This window comes from Olea europaea, chromosome 11 (genome assembly GCF_002742605.1).
Source record: "Olea europaea var. sylvestris chromosome 11, O_europaea_v1, whole genome shotgun sequence".
NCBI classification, from domain to species: domain Eukaryota; kingdom Viridiplantae; phylum Streptophyta; class Magnoliopsida; order Lamiales; family Oleaceae; genus Olea; species Olea europaea.
This window is the reverse complement of record NC_036247.1, coordinates 13,270,919-13,286,944: the sequence shown is the minus strand read 5'-3', so window position 1 is coordinate 13,286,944 and position 16,026 is coordinate 13,270,919. Positions and strand designations below refer to the sequence as shown.

General features: G+C 33.8%; 2 protein-coding genes across 4 annotated transcripts; both read left to right on the top strand.

Annotated features, from left to right (window-relative positions):
* The first annotated feature begins 6 nt into the window (after positions 1-6).
* LOC111403464 (F-box/kelch-repeat protein SKIP11-like) lies at positions 7-4,491 on the top strand. 3 transcript variants are annotated; one of them, XM_023031974.1, is made up of 3 exons: positions 238-620; positions 818-1,767; positions 3,410-4,491. In XM_023031974.1, exons 2-3 carry the CDS (start codon positions 903-905, stop codon positions 3,988-3,990), a joined length of 1,446 nt encoding a protein of 481 aa, XP_022887742.1. In that variant the 5' UTR covers positions 238-620; positions 818-902; the 3' UTR covers positions 3,991-4,491. The 3 variants fall into 3 exon arrangements, with proteins under 3 accessions (XP_022887744.1, XP_022887743.1, XP_022887742.1); XM_023031976.1 differs by lacking the exons at positions 238-620; positions 3,410-4,491 and adding an exon at positions 7-189 and having other exon boundaries at positions 934-2,876; XM_023031975.1 differs by lacking the exons at positions 238-620; positions 3,410-4,491 and adding an exon at positions 7-189 and having other exon boundaries at positions 924-2,876.
* A 7,758-nt stretch (positions 4,492-12,249) lies between these two features.
* LOC111403463 lies at positions 12,250-13,043 on the top strand. Its single transcript, XM_023031973.1, has one exon. It carries the CDS (start codon positions 12,325-12,327, stop codon positions 12,817-12,819), a length of 495 nt encoding a protein of 164 aa, XP_022887741.1. The 5' UTR covers positions 12,250-12,324; the 3' UTR covers positions 12,820-13,043.
* Positions 13,044-16,026: the final 2,983 nt, after the last annotated feature.

Genomic DNA, 16,026 nt, shown 5'->3' with positions numbered 1-16,026 from the left:
AACCCCCGCCTCTCTCTCTCTCTCTCTCTCACACACGCACACACACGCGCACACACACAAGTTATGCATAATTATATACTGGAATTTACATAAATACATACATATAAAGGTGGGAGAGAGAGAGAAGGAATTGTTCTGTTCATATAATTTCATTCAGGTTCTCCTTTTGCATCTTCTTATCCATTATATGTAAGTCCCATCCATTATTAATTTTACCATCCATTATTAATTTTATCACTATTAATCATTACGATTTCTGTGTATTTTTTTTGTTCCTTTTCATTTGATTTTTTGTTTATTCTGTTTGCTTTCTTGTTATTCTCTTGATGCTAAACAGTGATTGAGTTTTTATCTTAAAAGAGTATCGGCGGATCTAATCTGAATATTGAATTCGTTTTATTGGTTTACAGATTGCATTATTAAAACTTTGATTTTGATTAAAATAAGATCTTCGCAGCTGGGTATTGTTTGATCTGAATTGTAGAGATCTGGGCTGCTTTGTTGAATTATTTTTGTTTTATTTCATCAAAAGATTTGATTGTTATGTTGTTTTTGAATTTTGAACCTGGTTTTCTCTGCCGATTGGTATGTACTGTTGTTTGAGAAGTCATTTTTCTAATTTAGTACTTAGTCGAGGACAGTTTTTTTTATTGATAATCTGTTGATCTAGTTTAATAGTCTTATTGAATTTTCACAGAAATAATAATTAATGTGATTTTATTATTATTATTTTTTTTTGCTGAATAAAAATTTCCTCGGGTAACTGGTACCAATGAACAACCCCGTATAGATGAATAATTTTCCCGAGTTTTTCAATTTTATCAGTAGATAAGTTTTTTTCCGCATATGTTCTTTTCCACAACTTGACAATTACTTTTTATTGCATCTGGAACTTTGGATATATGGTTATCCATTTTTATCAGCGGATTGCAGTTGTTGAAGAGACGAGGATTTGGAGTGGTTTCAATAAAGAAGAGGTGCTTCTTTTGCCGTCACATCTCGAGGAGATGGTGGAAGATCGGGTATGTTTAGTCTCAGGGGACTATTCCAGGACCTGTGAACAAGAAAGCAATTGGCCTTGCATGAATCAACGGCTGGAAAAAATTGAGGTTCCGCGCGGTAAGCGACCTTTAGAAACAGATGGAGAGAAAGAAGTTGTTGTCAGAAAGGTGTCTAAGAAATTGGGAATCTTTGTAGATACATCTTTATCAATTGGTGGGTTTTTAATGTCCGCTTCTGAGAAATCTGGTAATAAGCAGTATGCAGGACAAAATTCTGATTCTGATTCGAGTTCTTTGATCGCTACTATTGGTCGTGACAACTCTATTAGTTGTCTAATTCGGTCCTCGAGAGCTGATTACGGTGCTATTGCATCTCTAAACAGTAGTTTTCGTTCACTTGTTAGAAGCGGTGAGCTCTATAGATTGAGGAGGCTAAATGGCGTGGTCGAGCACTGGGTTTATTTTTCCTGTCATCTTCTCGAATGGGAAGCCTTTGACCCGAGTCGGCGCCGTTGGATGCATTTACCAAGTATGAATCCTAATGGCTGTTTTGGGTGTGCAGATAAGGAATCTTTGGCTGTTGGCACTGAGCTTCTTGTTTTCGGGTGGGATCTCATGTCTCATATCACTTACCGGTATAGCTTGTTGACCAACACGTGGTCATCGGGACCAAACATGAACGAGCCTAGGTGTTTGTTTGGATCTGCCAGCCTCGGGGAGATTGCAATATTAGCTGGTGGTTGCAACTCACGTGGCACTATCCTCAGTTCCGCAGAGCTCTATAATTCTGAATTGGGAATTTGGAAGACACTTCCAAGCATGAAGAAACCGAGGAAGATGTGTTCTGGGGTGTTCATGGATGGAAAGTTTTATGTGATTGGAGGAATTGGAGGAACAGAGTCGAAGCTTCTCACATGTGGAGAGGAATATAATCTGGAAACCGAGACTTGGACTGAAATACCTAACATGTCCCCAGTGCGGACTGATGTGGCCAGGGAATTCGATCGACCTGCTACGTCCGAAGCACCTCCGTTGATTGCTGTTGTAAATAATGAATTATATGCTGCTGATTATGCTGACATGGCACTGAGAAAGTATGACAAGAATAATAAAGTGTGGATTACCGTAGGAAGATTGCCAGAACGAGCTGATTCTACGAATGGTTGGGGTTTGGCGTTTAGGGCATGTGGCGATAGGCTTATTGTAATTGGAGGGCCTCGGACTGTTGGTCAGGGATATATCGAAGTCAATGCATGGGTTCCAATTGAAGGTCCGCCGCAATGGGTCTTGCTCGGCCGAAAACAATCTGGCAGTTTTGTTTACAATTGTGCTGTGATGGGATGCTGATCATTTGTGTTTCGGTGCAGTCTGTACCATTCAAATTGAGTGCCTCGCTCTCCGATGGATTGGATCCCAGATGCACCTGATTACTACTAATGGGTAATTTCTTGCAAGTTTGCATTTTCAACTTTTTTCCCTTTCACTTGGAGGAGGATCAGAAGGATTATATTTTACTCAAGATTCGATTGATTGTTCTCTTTGAGGTAGTCTTGGGTACATCTTTTTAAAACTAAATCTAAATTTTCTTCCTGTAAATTGCCTTCTCCCTTTGAAGTAACATGAGAAAATATCAAAGTTGACCTTTGCGCAGAAAAATGTTCGAATAACTTCTAGGAGGAATACATTTATAGGTTTTCGTTGGTGTCTTATGAAGGTTATCTCATAGAATTCAGTGATTCGATTTTTCAAGTTCTTGGAATTGTATGAAGGGGAAAACAATAAGGCATGAACATGTTTACTGGGAGCATCGGCTATAAAGTGATCTTTTTTCTTCGGTTACTCTTTGCAGCTTTATAGCAGCTTCCTGTTCTCTTTTATCCCGAAGTTTATGCTTTTCTTTGGCTAGTTTGAATGGATGTTCTTGCATATTTCTATAACGTTTTATTCTGGTTCTTAAATACGTCAAGTGACTCCAGTCATTGAATCGCTATTATTTGACCCTTTGAATGATGTAAACCATGTTTTTGGTGAAGTTCTCTCTTCGATATATAAAATGGAAAGTTCAAACTAATTCTCTTAATTTTGATATCTGAACCTGTTTTATTGATAGAATAACTTGTTTCAAAAGTGAGGAAAATTTTCTTTAGTTTTGAATTACAAATTATCTGTATACTGTTGATTTTGACAGTGTCCATAATGCTATGTTATCTTCATTTTACTTGTGTTGAACATTTTCTAATAACTTTGTGTTTTTAAGATAGCTATTTGATAATTATGTGGTAGTAAAATATTCAAGTCTCAACTCTGAGAAGTAGCTCAATGATCAGACATTGGGTTTACTCCCCAATGGTCATCAATTCGAGTCTTTTCAGGACCACTGAAGTGAGTACACCGCTGTAAACTTTAGGGTTCCGCAGAGCTCTATAATTCTGAATTGGGAATTTGGAAGACACTTCCAAGCATGAAGAAACCGAGGAAGATGTGTTCTGGGGTGTTCATGGATGGAAAGTTTTATGTGATTGGAGGAATTGGAGGAACAGAGTCGAAGCTTCTCACATGTGGAGAGGAATATAATCTGGAAACCGAGACTTGGACTGAAATACCTAACATGTCCCCAGTGCGGACTGATGTGGCCAGGGAATTCGATCGACCTGCTACGTCCGAAGCACCTCCGTTGATTGCTGTTGTAAATAATGAATTATATGCTGCTGATTATGCTGACATGGCACTGAGAAAGTATGACAAGAATAATAAAGTGTGGATTACCGTAGGAAGATTGCCAGAACGAGCTGATTCTACGAATGGTTGGGGTTTGGCGTTTAGGGCATGTGGCGATAGGCTTATTGTAATTGGAGGGCCTCGGACTGTTGGTCAGGGATATATCGAAGTCAATGCATGGGTTCCAATTGAAGGTCCGCCGCAATGGGTTTTGCTCGGCCGAAAACAATCTGGCAGTTTTGTTTACAATTGTGCTGTGATGGGATGCTGATCATTTGTGTTTCGGTGCAGTCTGTACCATTCAAATTGAGTGCCTCGCTCTCCGATGGATTGGATCCCAGATGCACCTGATTACTACTAATGGGTAATTTCTTGCAAGTTTGCATTTTCAACTTTTTTCCCTTTCACTTGGAGGAGGATCAGAAGGATTATATTTTACTCAAGATTCGATTGATTGTTCTCTTTGAGGTAGTCTTGGGTACATCTTTTTAAAACTAAATCTAAATTTTCTTCCTGTAAATTGCCTTCTCCCTTTGAAGTAACATGAGAAAATATCAAAGTTGACCTTTGCGCAGAAAAATGTTCGAATAACTTCTAGGAGGAATACATTTATAGGTTTTCGTTGGTGTCTTATGAAGGTTATCTCATAGAATTCAGTGATTCGATTTTTCAAGTTCTTGGAATTGTATGAAGGGGAAAACAATAAGGCATGAACATGTTTACTGGGAGCATCGGCTATAAAGTGATCTTTTTTCTTCGGTTACTCTTTGCAGCTTTATAGCAGCTTCCTGTTCTCTTTTATCCCGAAGTTTATGCTTTTCTTTGGCTAGTTTGAATGGATGTTCTTGCATATTTCTATAACGTTTTATTCTGGTTCTTAAATACGTCAAGTCATTGAATCGCTATTATTTGACCCTTTGAATGATGTAAACTATGTTTTTGGTGAAGTTCTCTCTTCGATATATAAAATGGAAAGTTCAAACTAATTCTCTTAATTTTGATATCTGAACCTGTTTTATTGATAGAATAACTTGTTTCAAAAGTGAGGAAAATTTTCTTTAGTTTTGAATTACAAATTATCTGTATACTGTTGATTTTGATAGTGTCCATAATGCTATGTTATCTTCATTTTACTTGTGTTGAACATTTTCTAATAACTTTGTGTTTTTAAGATTTATGGTGTTGGCAGCGGTGAGGGGATGTTGGTGGAGGTAGAGGTGGAGATGGAGATGGATGTTGGTGGTTAGAGGGAATGGGGTTGATTGATGGGCATGAGAGGTGATGTGTTGGTTAGTGGCGGTAATGGTGGTGCGAATCTTCTCCTTGCTATTTGATAATTATGTGGTAGTAAAATATTCAAGTCTCAACTCTGAGAAGTAGCTCAATGATCAGACATTGGGTTTACTCCCTAATGGTCATCAATTCGAGTCTTTTCAGGGCCACTGAAGTGAGTACACCGCTGTAAACTTTAGGGTTCGGAGGGATTAGTCGAGGTGCACGTAAGCTGGTCCGGACACCCATGGTTATAAAAAAAAAAAAGGAAAAAAGAAAAAAAGGGTATACGAGTCTTGTTCACCAGTTTCCTGGTCCGGTCGAGGTTTCTTAACTGTGGTACTCATTTGTTTGTATCGTTGGTAGGCATTTTTAGCTAGATTCATTATTCTTCTTTGCGTTCTAAAACATGGGATAAATCTTAGCTTATTTGGTAGTACTAGTACAATGGACACAAACCGATTGCAGTTTCTGATTTCCATGAAAGGGAAGTCAGATTTTGAAGAATTAATTGCTCGATTCTTGATTTGGAGCACGTTTTTTCTATGTTTGAATGGACACTGTGATGCACTTTGTTGCTCAAATGTATTTTTTCGTGATTGTAACGTGAGCATGACTTCAAACATTTTAGATCGAATATGTCGCCATTTGTCTTGTTTTTGTCAAATATAACATGTTCTCATAGATGATTTGTCTATCTGTGGCTTGTTAGTGAACTGGTGTTATTGGAAAAGTTAAAAAAATTAAGGTTAAAATCGATAATTAATTTTTGTTATATATTTAATGAGATTTATAATTTTTATCAACCTTTCAGTTATGCATTTCATCAACTTTCATGAAAAACTATTAAAACATTTATCAAAAAAGTAATTACTTTTAAAGGGTATTACTGCATTGTTCTTTTAAATTGAGGGGAGAGTAAATGAATCCTAATTTTTATGTTTTGATAAGTAGAAGGAAGGGAAAGGAAAGGAAAGATAAGGTAAGGAAAAGAGGGACGTAACAAAAATAGCTCTAAACTTCGTTAATGAGTATATTTAATTTCTATTTGGTTTAGTTAAAAATTAAAATTTTAATAGATTTTGAAAAAAAAAAAGAAGATGAAATGTGCAATTGAAAAGTTATAAAACTTGAGAATTTTAAGAACTGCGTGATTAAATTAATTGTTAATTTTGACTTAAATTTTTATCAATTTCTTTGATTAAACCAAATAAGGACTAAACTTAGAGAATGACTTTAGTCGTTTTACATTATCAACAGTAGAATGTTATTTCATCTTGTATGTTGAAGTCAAAATTCTTCATTCTAAATTTTGACTTAATTAATTCTTTAAAATACGACTGCGATTCACGAGTTATCATGGACATCTATTATATTTATGAAAATGACATCCTTCTCCAATAATCTTCATAAATTAATCAATTTCTACGACTATTCTCATCATGCACACTTTTTCTATCAACTTGACCACAAGAAAACCATAGCAAATTAGTAATCATTTCTAAAGAAAAGCAAATCTCATTAAGAATATCTTCCCCAAGAGCATCATGTAAAGTCGAATGATTTTAAAATCTTTTGTTAAGAGTGTCCATTCACTTAACTATGCAAATTTGTTCTCAGGGAGATTCAAGTATTGATTCTTATGACCTTTTTTTTTTTTTCCTTCCCAACTTATCATTGACACTCAATGCAAGAAAAATAAATAAATAGATTGAGATGGATGCACTACGTAACGATGGACTTACATAACTAACTACAAATAATGAAGAAATGTAACTCAAAAAAATTCATACAATATATTGAAAACTCAATGTTGTTCTATCCTCCACAAGCAAGAAACCGTTCAAGCTCATGGAGGTATCACGACTCACCCTCTTTTTTGTCTTTCAATAGAACAATTTTCATCTCATTCTCTTCGGTTTTTAGGGAGGTTTTCAAAATTAATATTCATCAAGTCAAATATGGCACTGCTGATTCGAGATGAATGGAATGGAGGTAACCAATTGATGTAAAATATGGAACTTGTCTCCTCCAATATCTAATGTTGTTTATGGTTCCTAAATTGCTTAGATGAAACTTTAGCTATATGTTTGGCACATACAGGTCGAACGTGTCTTGTTTGTTTACAATTCTTAACGATTCTTCTAGAATTCAAGAATGCTCAACGATACATGTCCACTCTAAAACATCGAACACATCATAATCAACAAAAATTGACGACTTACCCCTCTCCCTCCTTGTCTCCCCCACTCATGATAGATGCTTTCATATATAGTGGCTAAAGGCCACACAAACATAGCATATGAACTGTTCCCTTTGCCTAATAATTGAAACAAAAAAGCATAATGGAAAACTTGTAGCTAATTTTCATGCGTTGTCTATAAATGAATTTAAATCAACTTTATTTTTTGTAAACCTAATCATATTGTTGGCAACAAAATTATTAGGCCAATAATACTTGTTGATAGCAGTCGATAGTTGTCACCCCTAGAACCCAAAAAAATTGTACAATATTCCTTTTCTTGTGGGCACTAATGAATGGAAATTAGGTCCACTCACCATGTGCATGGCATCGCATATTGGCCTATGCTATATCATATCTTTGTCATTATCACCTTGTCATGTTTGTACAACTTTTTATCGTATGTTATTAAGTCACTCTTTGATTTAAATAAAAATTTCTTGAAAGTTGATGGAATATATAATTTAAAAGTTGTGAATTCAATAAAATATATTTTTAAAATTAATGATTGACTTTAATTTATATTTTAATTCAATTTTTCTAGCTAAACCATACATGGACTAAGATTGTTTTTTCCGTAAATGAAATAAATCCCCCTAGGACGATTAATATCATCTAATTACTAGCTTGTTCTTTCAATAAAAATAAGTTTTGAATATGTAGATACAACCTTTCTTTGTAATATCATTGGCTACTCTCAAGAGTAATCGATTTAATAGATGCATTATATCATACTACTATCTTCATATTACTTGAAATTAAGGCGGCCTTTCGTTCGTGAGAATAAAATTTTTTCTGCTCAAATCAAATTATTTCGCTTCTCAATACATTTCAACGTCATATAACTTTGTTAAGTAATCAAATTTATGTCTTATTTTACTTATAGTTAAAAAAAGCTCTTTTATTAGACTTTACCGAGACATTTAAAATTCGTACAACATAAAAAACAAAAGCATAAACTAGATAGAAACACAATATATTTTTAAAAAATTAAAAATGTGTTTTTCGAAAAAATCAACTTGCGAGTAAGTGAAATAGATTTATCCTAAAATAGATTTTATTCTTAAACATATGTGAAGAAGAATATTATTAAGTAAAAAAGATAAAAGGTGCATTGCTATGATATTCAAATTAATTAATAAAGCCTCGTGACTCGCGAGAGGACAAAAGACATTCGAAGTAGTGGGTTGATGGATTTGTTGGGAAAATTTTTAATTTGTCATGTGACCTACGTATATAATTAATTGTGTATAATTTAAATTAAACTCAAAATTAGAATGATTTAATAAAGAATTAAGGGAAAAATTCATATCTCTAGTGTAAAATATTGGCAAATTCAAAATTCAAACAATAAGTTAAAATTTTTAAATCTCAGATGATAACTAAATAATAAAATATATTTTATTAATTAAATTATTAATGTCACAGTTATACAATTAATGGTCACAGTTACATACTTATGGATCACAACTTATTTATTGATCATATATTATCAAATTAATTGATCACAATTATTTTTCTATCACAAATTAAAAATATTAAGGTCACAATTTATTTATTGATGACAAATAATAATTTTTAAAGGTCATAACTCATTTAAGGATCACAAATTTTCAAAATAGTTGGTTACAAATTATTTTTCAGTCACGAATTATTGAAATTTTATGTCACAGTTAAAAAATTGGTCACAAATAATCAAATAGTTAGTCACATACATCAAATATTTTACTTCACCCTCAATCCCAATCCACTATCAATACTTGGTCACAAATCAACTATGTAGTTGGTTACAAACACCCAGATAGTAGGTTACAAATAATCTTCATCCCCATCCGACCATCGCCCCTGCCACCACTATAACTACCAACAAGATCATCAACACAACACCATCACCATTGTCGTCAACCACCAACACTAGCATTGTCGCTGTTAAACACCACGCCCAAGCACCGCTAACATCACCCCTGCCTTGCCATCGACCACCGCCCAACTACAAACACCACCACAATTTGCAAACCACTTGCACAACCACCGTCACTTGCACAATCACTATCATCACCGTCGACCAACAACCACCCACGGATCAAAAAAAACCACCAATAGAAAAAGAAAACAACCAACAACCTACACACCACCACAATTTGCAAACCACTTGCACAATCGCCGTTGCTTTGCTGATCAACTGGAGGAATTTCTCGTCGCTGTTTCACCGATCAAGTGGAGGAATTGCTGCACAGCGGTAAAACCTGGTGGAATATAGTGGTGTTAATGAAACCGGATTATCGCATACCGTATATGTAGTTTATATATTGATTTTAAGCATACCGTATATGCAATATACCGTATTTATAGACAGCTTACCGTATTTGCAACTTAACGTATATGCTACCTACCGTATTTACTTCCTACCATATATGCTGCATACCGTATATGCTTTTAACCATATTTGCACATATTTTTTTTACCCTTTTCATATATACCGTATTTTCATTTACACATAAAAATACCAAAATTATGGAATATAATCTTTTCTCAAATTTTTATTTTTAACATAAATAGAAATTAACGCAGATTAATTTTGATAAACATAAATAGAGCGATAACATAATAAAATGACAAATTAAGCTAACTAATTAAATCTACAAGAATAAATTGCAAAGGTATAATCGCAAAATAAATAAATGGTGGATTAATTTTCATCCCGAGGCCTGTGCGAACATAATTTCCTTAAAATAGATTCGCCCTCTCACCATAAGTGCATGAGGTTTAATCCGAGCGTCTGTTTTTCAGGATACAACGATAAAACCCGTAGAATTTGAGTACCACAGATACTACTCCAGCGAACTGACTAGTATCTGAACAAAATCACCACAGTGACGACGTTGAACATAAATCGAGATGCAGACAGAAAAAAATTGCAGAATGTTTTTCTCCTCCTTTAGTGTGTGTTTTCGTATGTGTTAGAACTGCTGGAAAAATGACCTTTTATGTGAGTTTAAATTTGCCTATTAACTTCATAGCAATAAACACTAGAGTTGCTTTAATTTTTTGGAGTTTTGGCAATTTTCGAAAACTCAAAGGTCAGTTAAAGAAAACAAAAAATTGCATAACATGGACACTCTAAAAGGGCTAATTTTTTGCTCTGTTCGGTCTAACATACGTGTACGCAGGTCACGCCCGCACAAAGTTTAAGGTCCAAAGGCAATTTCAATCCGTTATTTGCACCCCCTACGCGCGCACGTGGAGAGAGCATTTATGCTACACGTAATTACACCATTCCAATGTGCAATCCTATATAAAGTGGTTAATACTTTCTTCATTTTCCTACGTGGGACTAGTTTTATTTTCCCACATAAACTATCTTCTAATGGTCATCTTTGAGCTCCAATTTCTCATTCATCAATTCATTAATTTTGACAAATAAATATATGGTTTCGATACTCTCACGGAAGAGAACAATGATCAACTTTTATCTTTCAAATTGGACCAATGGGTCCCACCGAAAATTTTGCCAAAATTAAGTCATTTACTTATTTTTTCCAACAATACCATCACCGCTACGCGTGGCAGTCGACCCATCGACTCCGCCTTTGTATTGTGCGCAACAACACTTGGAGAAGTCAATTGTCACTTTTAGGAAAGATGAGAGTTGCAGTGACACCATCATCGTTGCTCTGTTGGATCGGCCCATAGACCCCGTCAAATTGTTCGGTTGTGGGTTGTGCGTATGAGAGTGAGTGAGAAGGAATGGTGGGTTGTACGTGTGAAAGTGAGGAAGACGGTGGTGGTGGTTGAGGGGTATGTTGAATTAGGTAAGATTTTTAGGGTTTGGGTGGGTGTAATTAGTAGATCAATATCTTAATTTTGCATATACAAACTTTGGACTGTGAATTGTATTAGTTGGAACTATGTATTTTCCTCAAGAATTAAATTGTTGAGTTTAGGGCATTTAAATAAATTGTGAGTCGGATTATATGTGAAGAGATCAAATTCCTTTAGAATTGTATTTCATGATAAGTAAAATACATATAAAAACTATATATAGGATTATAGACCTCAATTCATAAGCAACTTCTCATTCTTTTCGTCATTCTATCAACACAAGAATACAAGATAAAATACATTGAAGAGGAAGATTCAATAGCCACAATAAAAAAAATCAAGAAGGAATTCAAGAATCAAGATTGTGGATCAAAAGGAAAAATCAAGAATAAAAATAAAATCATCAAAGGAGGCAAAATTCAAGATTAGCCAAAGATGAAGAGATTGCAATTCAAGTTTCAAGATTCGAGATTCGAATTCAAGATCCAGTAATAGAGAAATATTCCCAAAGGATTAAGGTATGTTCCGCATTATTAATTTTTCTTGATGATTTGACATGAAAAATCTTGACAATAAAGAAATTTAGGTTTTCAAATTTTAAAGTTTCTAATATTAGAAAGTCTAAAGTTTCATAAAATTACAACATGATTTATTTAGAAAAAGCTAGAAGTTACTTATTTTTGAATTGAAAAAACATCCTACCTATGTAAAAACTAAAATAACACTCGTAGTCTCAATAAATGGTTTAGTTTTCATAAAAAAGGCTCTTTCTAACTCAGTCACGATAGTCTATTAGTTTCTAACTATTATGTAACCACTACGTCATAACTCAATTTGTTAGTGGCCGTTCAAAATTGATTGCCGAACTATAATAATAAAAGTTGAAAACCAACTTGCTGGTCAAATAATTGAATTGGATTAGTGCTGTAATGATTTTATTTTATTCTTTTTGCGCTAACGATAACATTCATGCATCTCTTACAAACTTCTTCGACAAACTAATGTTGTCATTGAAGAGTTCGAAAATTATCGATTTTTCAACCAACAATTTTTTGACACATCAACATAGTCAGTCAATATTGCCATCTACCAATAGCATAATTGTTTGCCAATTGCCATGACGATTTTCAAAGTGTTGCACCGGACTCATTTTTATTGGATCTTTACCTGTCGCCTCCATCTATATAAACCTTTCCTCTCCTCTCTCACACTCACACTCACACTCACACTCACACTCTTACTCTCTATTTCTGTTTAGTTTCTTCTTTAATGGCCGAAACACAACTTAAGCGCCAGAGAGAAAAATCCAATGAACATGAAGCAGCAACCTCTGCCTTTGATGACACAAACTCAAAGCACCACAAATCATACAACTGTATACTCTCAATTCTTGATGATGAAGAAGAACAAGAGCCAAACCAAGACTTTTCAGCAATTTTTACAACCCTACAGCAAGAGCTCTCTTCTTCATTTGCCTCTCCTTCGTGCACGGTGGAGGAAGCTGGGCGGGACCATAACCAAACCACCAACACCTCCGCGTGCTCTGTTGTAATTGGTGCTAAAGAACATGAAGAGGAAGGTGGGGATGATAGAGTCATGATCAGACGTCTTCTCGAAGCCTCTGATGATGAGCTTGGAATTCCCAAAAGAGTCGACAAAGAAACCAAATCAGAAGAAAATCGACCCTTCTGTGATGGGCTGTGGGAATTTGAAGATGAAGCTGCCAACTACTACACTATGTTGCACTTGGACCTTTTCATGTAGTTTTTGGGGGGTAGAATTGACAGATAGAAAAGTTAAGGGGCTGTGAAGGAGAAATGTTGAAAAAATTGAGAGGGGAAGGAAGAAATTGGAAGCTTTTTAGGTTTTCATTTTAGTCCTCTCATTTTTTTAATAACATGTCGTATGATCCCTCTTTTCCAGCCTAAAACATTTGGGTGTCATGTTCAATTTCATATGCACACAAAGGAAAAACTTAATTGACTTTTTATCGTTCCAAGACCCATTTGCATGTATTAACGAAAAAAATGAAAAATAAAAAAAATAGATGACATATTTGAACTGAGTAAACTTTTTCTACATTGACTATTGAGTCAGATTAAGCTCCACGCTCCACTCTCGGTGCCCTTTTTCAATCAATTTTTAAAAATTTGGCCTTGCGATCATATTTACCTTGGAATAAAAAGGCTTTTCAATTTCTTATAAAGTGCCAGCGAAGTCATATAAGCAACATTCGTCGATCGCTAATCGACATCATTTATGAATGAGATTAGATGGTATTTGATCCTCTTCTATTTTTTACTCTTTTTGCCGGCACTTCTAGATGATGTCAAACATGTTTTCATAAAGAGAGAATCAAAGGGACTTTTGTAGAGGCTACGGACAACTCATGGCCGCAAATGAAATTGCACGAGACCACTTTGATTATGAGTTCGGGGATGCGAACATGGTGGCCCCAAAATACCTTCCGTGCCATCTTAAAAGCGAAAAACTTCCATGACATTTTTTATAAATTTCTCATAGTTCTAGCCTCAGATATCTTTTAGGGTAATAATATGTGTTAGCTCCCCTACTTGTTTTACTTAAAACTTTCTTTTGGTTAGTATACGTGTGTTAATGAAATAGAATATTGGAATTGGACAAAAGTATGATTTTGATCGTCTACGAAACTTTCACAACTAGATCTACGTAGTGAAGTGGTTGAGTAATTCAAGGGATAATGTTGAAATTGCAAGGCAAACCTCTATTAAGATAATAGGGGTAAATTTGCTGCTCAATTGATTGGTCGGTGCTCAAAATGTGATCGAAGGTCTGTGTCATATGAAGGGGACATGTACCAATTTTATACAACTTTTTGGTGCTTTGTTAGTTGAAATTTGTCGTCCAACTACACTTATGCTCTGTTTGGCGTGGATTAAAATTTAAGTCAAAGTCATAATTTTGTGTGGATTCATACATTTTCAATCACATATTTCATCAATTTGATTAAACTATAATTTTTAGCAACAACAAACAGGTGCTTAAGTACCAAGATCAAATTTCTTTGTTAAATGAAAAATCAAAATATTGCATTTAATACGTTACATATATTTTCAAATTATTCAAAGTAAGTCCTTAATTGTTTGGTCCCCCGTCCCCATTATATTGAGAATTTGAAAAAAAAATATTTTCAAATAGTATTATTAAATATTTTTAAGAATATGTGATTAAAAAAAAGATTTTTTTTAATTTACGTGTAAATATTATTTATTGAACAATGTGTGGTTAATAAGAAGCAAGAGAAAAATGAATTGTAATTTTAACGAGGACCAAACATGGGCTTATAAAAGATGAGAAATCAATAAGTCCTTTTTTTTATTATTATTATTTAAGAATAACTTTTTATCCACACTCATTTCAACTACATATTCTCTCTCTAAAAAAAAATTATTTTTAATATTTTTTCTACTTTTTTTTTTTTTACCACATTTGCAAACTAAAAAAATAAAAAATCTTTATCTAAGAAACACTAATTGTTTATTGAATAAAGCAAAAGAATAATGATATTCATAGTGAAGATTACAGGTAGTCGCCCTATGTAATATACATACAGTAGTTTGTTATTTAATGCATTAATGTATGTCACCTAGGTAATTACCATAAATAACATGCAAAATAAATGCCCAAAATAATGAGTATTATGGGAGTATTAAATTATTTCACTCTTTAAATTTAATAATATTCTCTATTGTACATAAAATGATCTTTATAAATATAGAATCTCGTGAAGTTGCGTCCTTACGCAAAGATAATAAGCAGACATCTATAAGATTGAATGTTATCATCCCAATGTAATTTAAAAATTGTCATTTTGTTAGTTAAAATGATTTTTACTTAATCTGTCTAAAACATTTGTTGCTTATAAAATTGGTTTTTGCACTCGACCAAATAATGTCTTTATTGTATTGAATTCTTATAAATAAATATTAAAAAAAAAACGATAAATAAAAAACTAAAGAAACAAAGAAAGAAAAAGGTAAAAGAAGGAAATATGCATAATGTATGAAAGGGAAGGCTATAGAATCTTGCTCAAAGTTTCAACATTTCATTGTAGAGAACATAAATTTATTGGACTGCAAACTTTTCCATAATATTCAAATGTGTGACTGCCATATGTCAAATTTTATCATGGTAAGGAACATAAAAAAATATTCATCATTTAAAGATATACTCAAAATACTAGTCATGAGTGAAAGACAACACATGGAACATGCCAAAATTTCATGATTCTCATGCATTTTTGACTAATTAGTTTAGTATACAGTAAATTAAGATCTACAGAATAAATTATTAAGATCTCAAAATTATTGATAAAAATTCTTATGTCGAAAGAACAAGTTCTTTCTTTGACATTTCCAAAAGCTTCCTCCACTTTGTGAGGAGTATATAGAAGTCGAATTTTATATTTAGGTATTATATGTTTTATGTTATATTTCATTTGAACAAGTTGATCTTAGCAATAGATTAGTTGGACATAATTTTCACTAAAGCATGAAAATACCATCGTTTCAAAAGACAATCTTCTTTGCAAGAAACTCGTAGCATCAGCTAAAAAGTCCAATTGGCGCATTTGTACCAAGTTGATAATACGATCCAATTTGACACACCTTATCGAAGTGCATCATATAGACCTATACCTATGATTCTATATATGTAAATAAATTTTATTTTCAATATACATCTAGAAAGTTTCATATGCATAGTTAATAAAAGACTATGCTTGAATGACATAACAAAGAAAAGGAAAACCTTTATTGACAAAAAATAACAAAGATACGATGTGACATCTGAAGGACCCTTGCCGTCTCTGCTACGTGCATTGTTGAAAATGTGTACCAAATATTAGAGTCCGTTTGTAAATGATTTTGAGAATTGATTTTTTGACCGTTAGGAGAAAAGTGAGGTCCATCTGTGAGAGAAGAAGTCAAATAT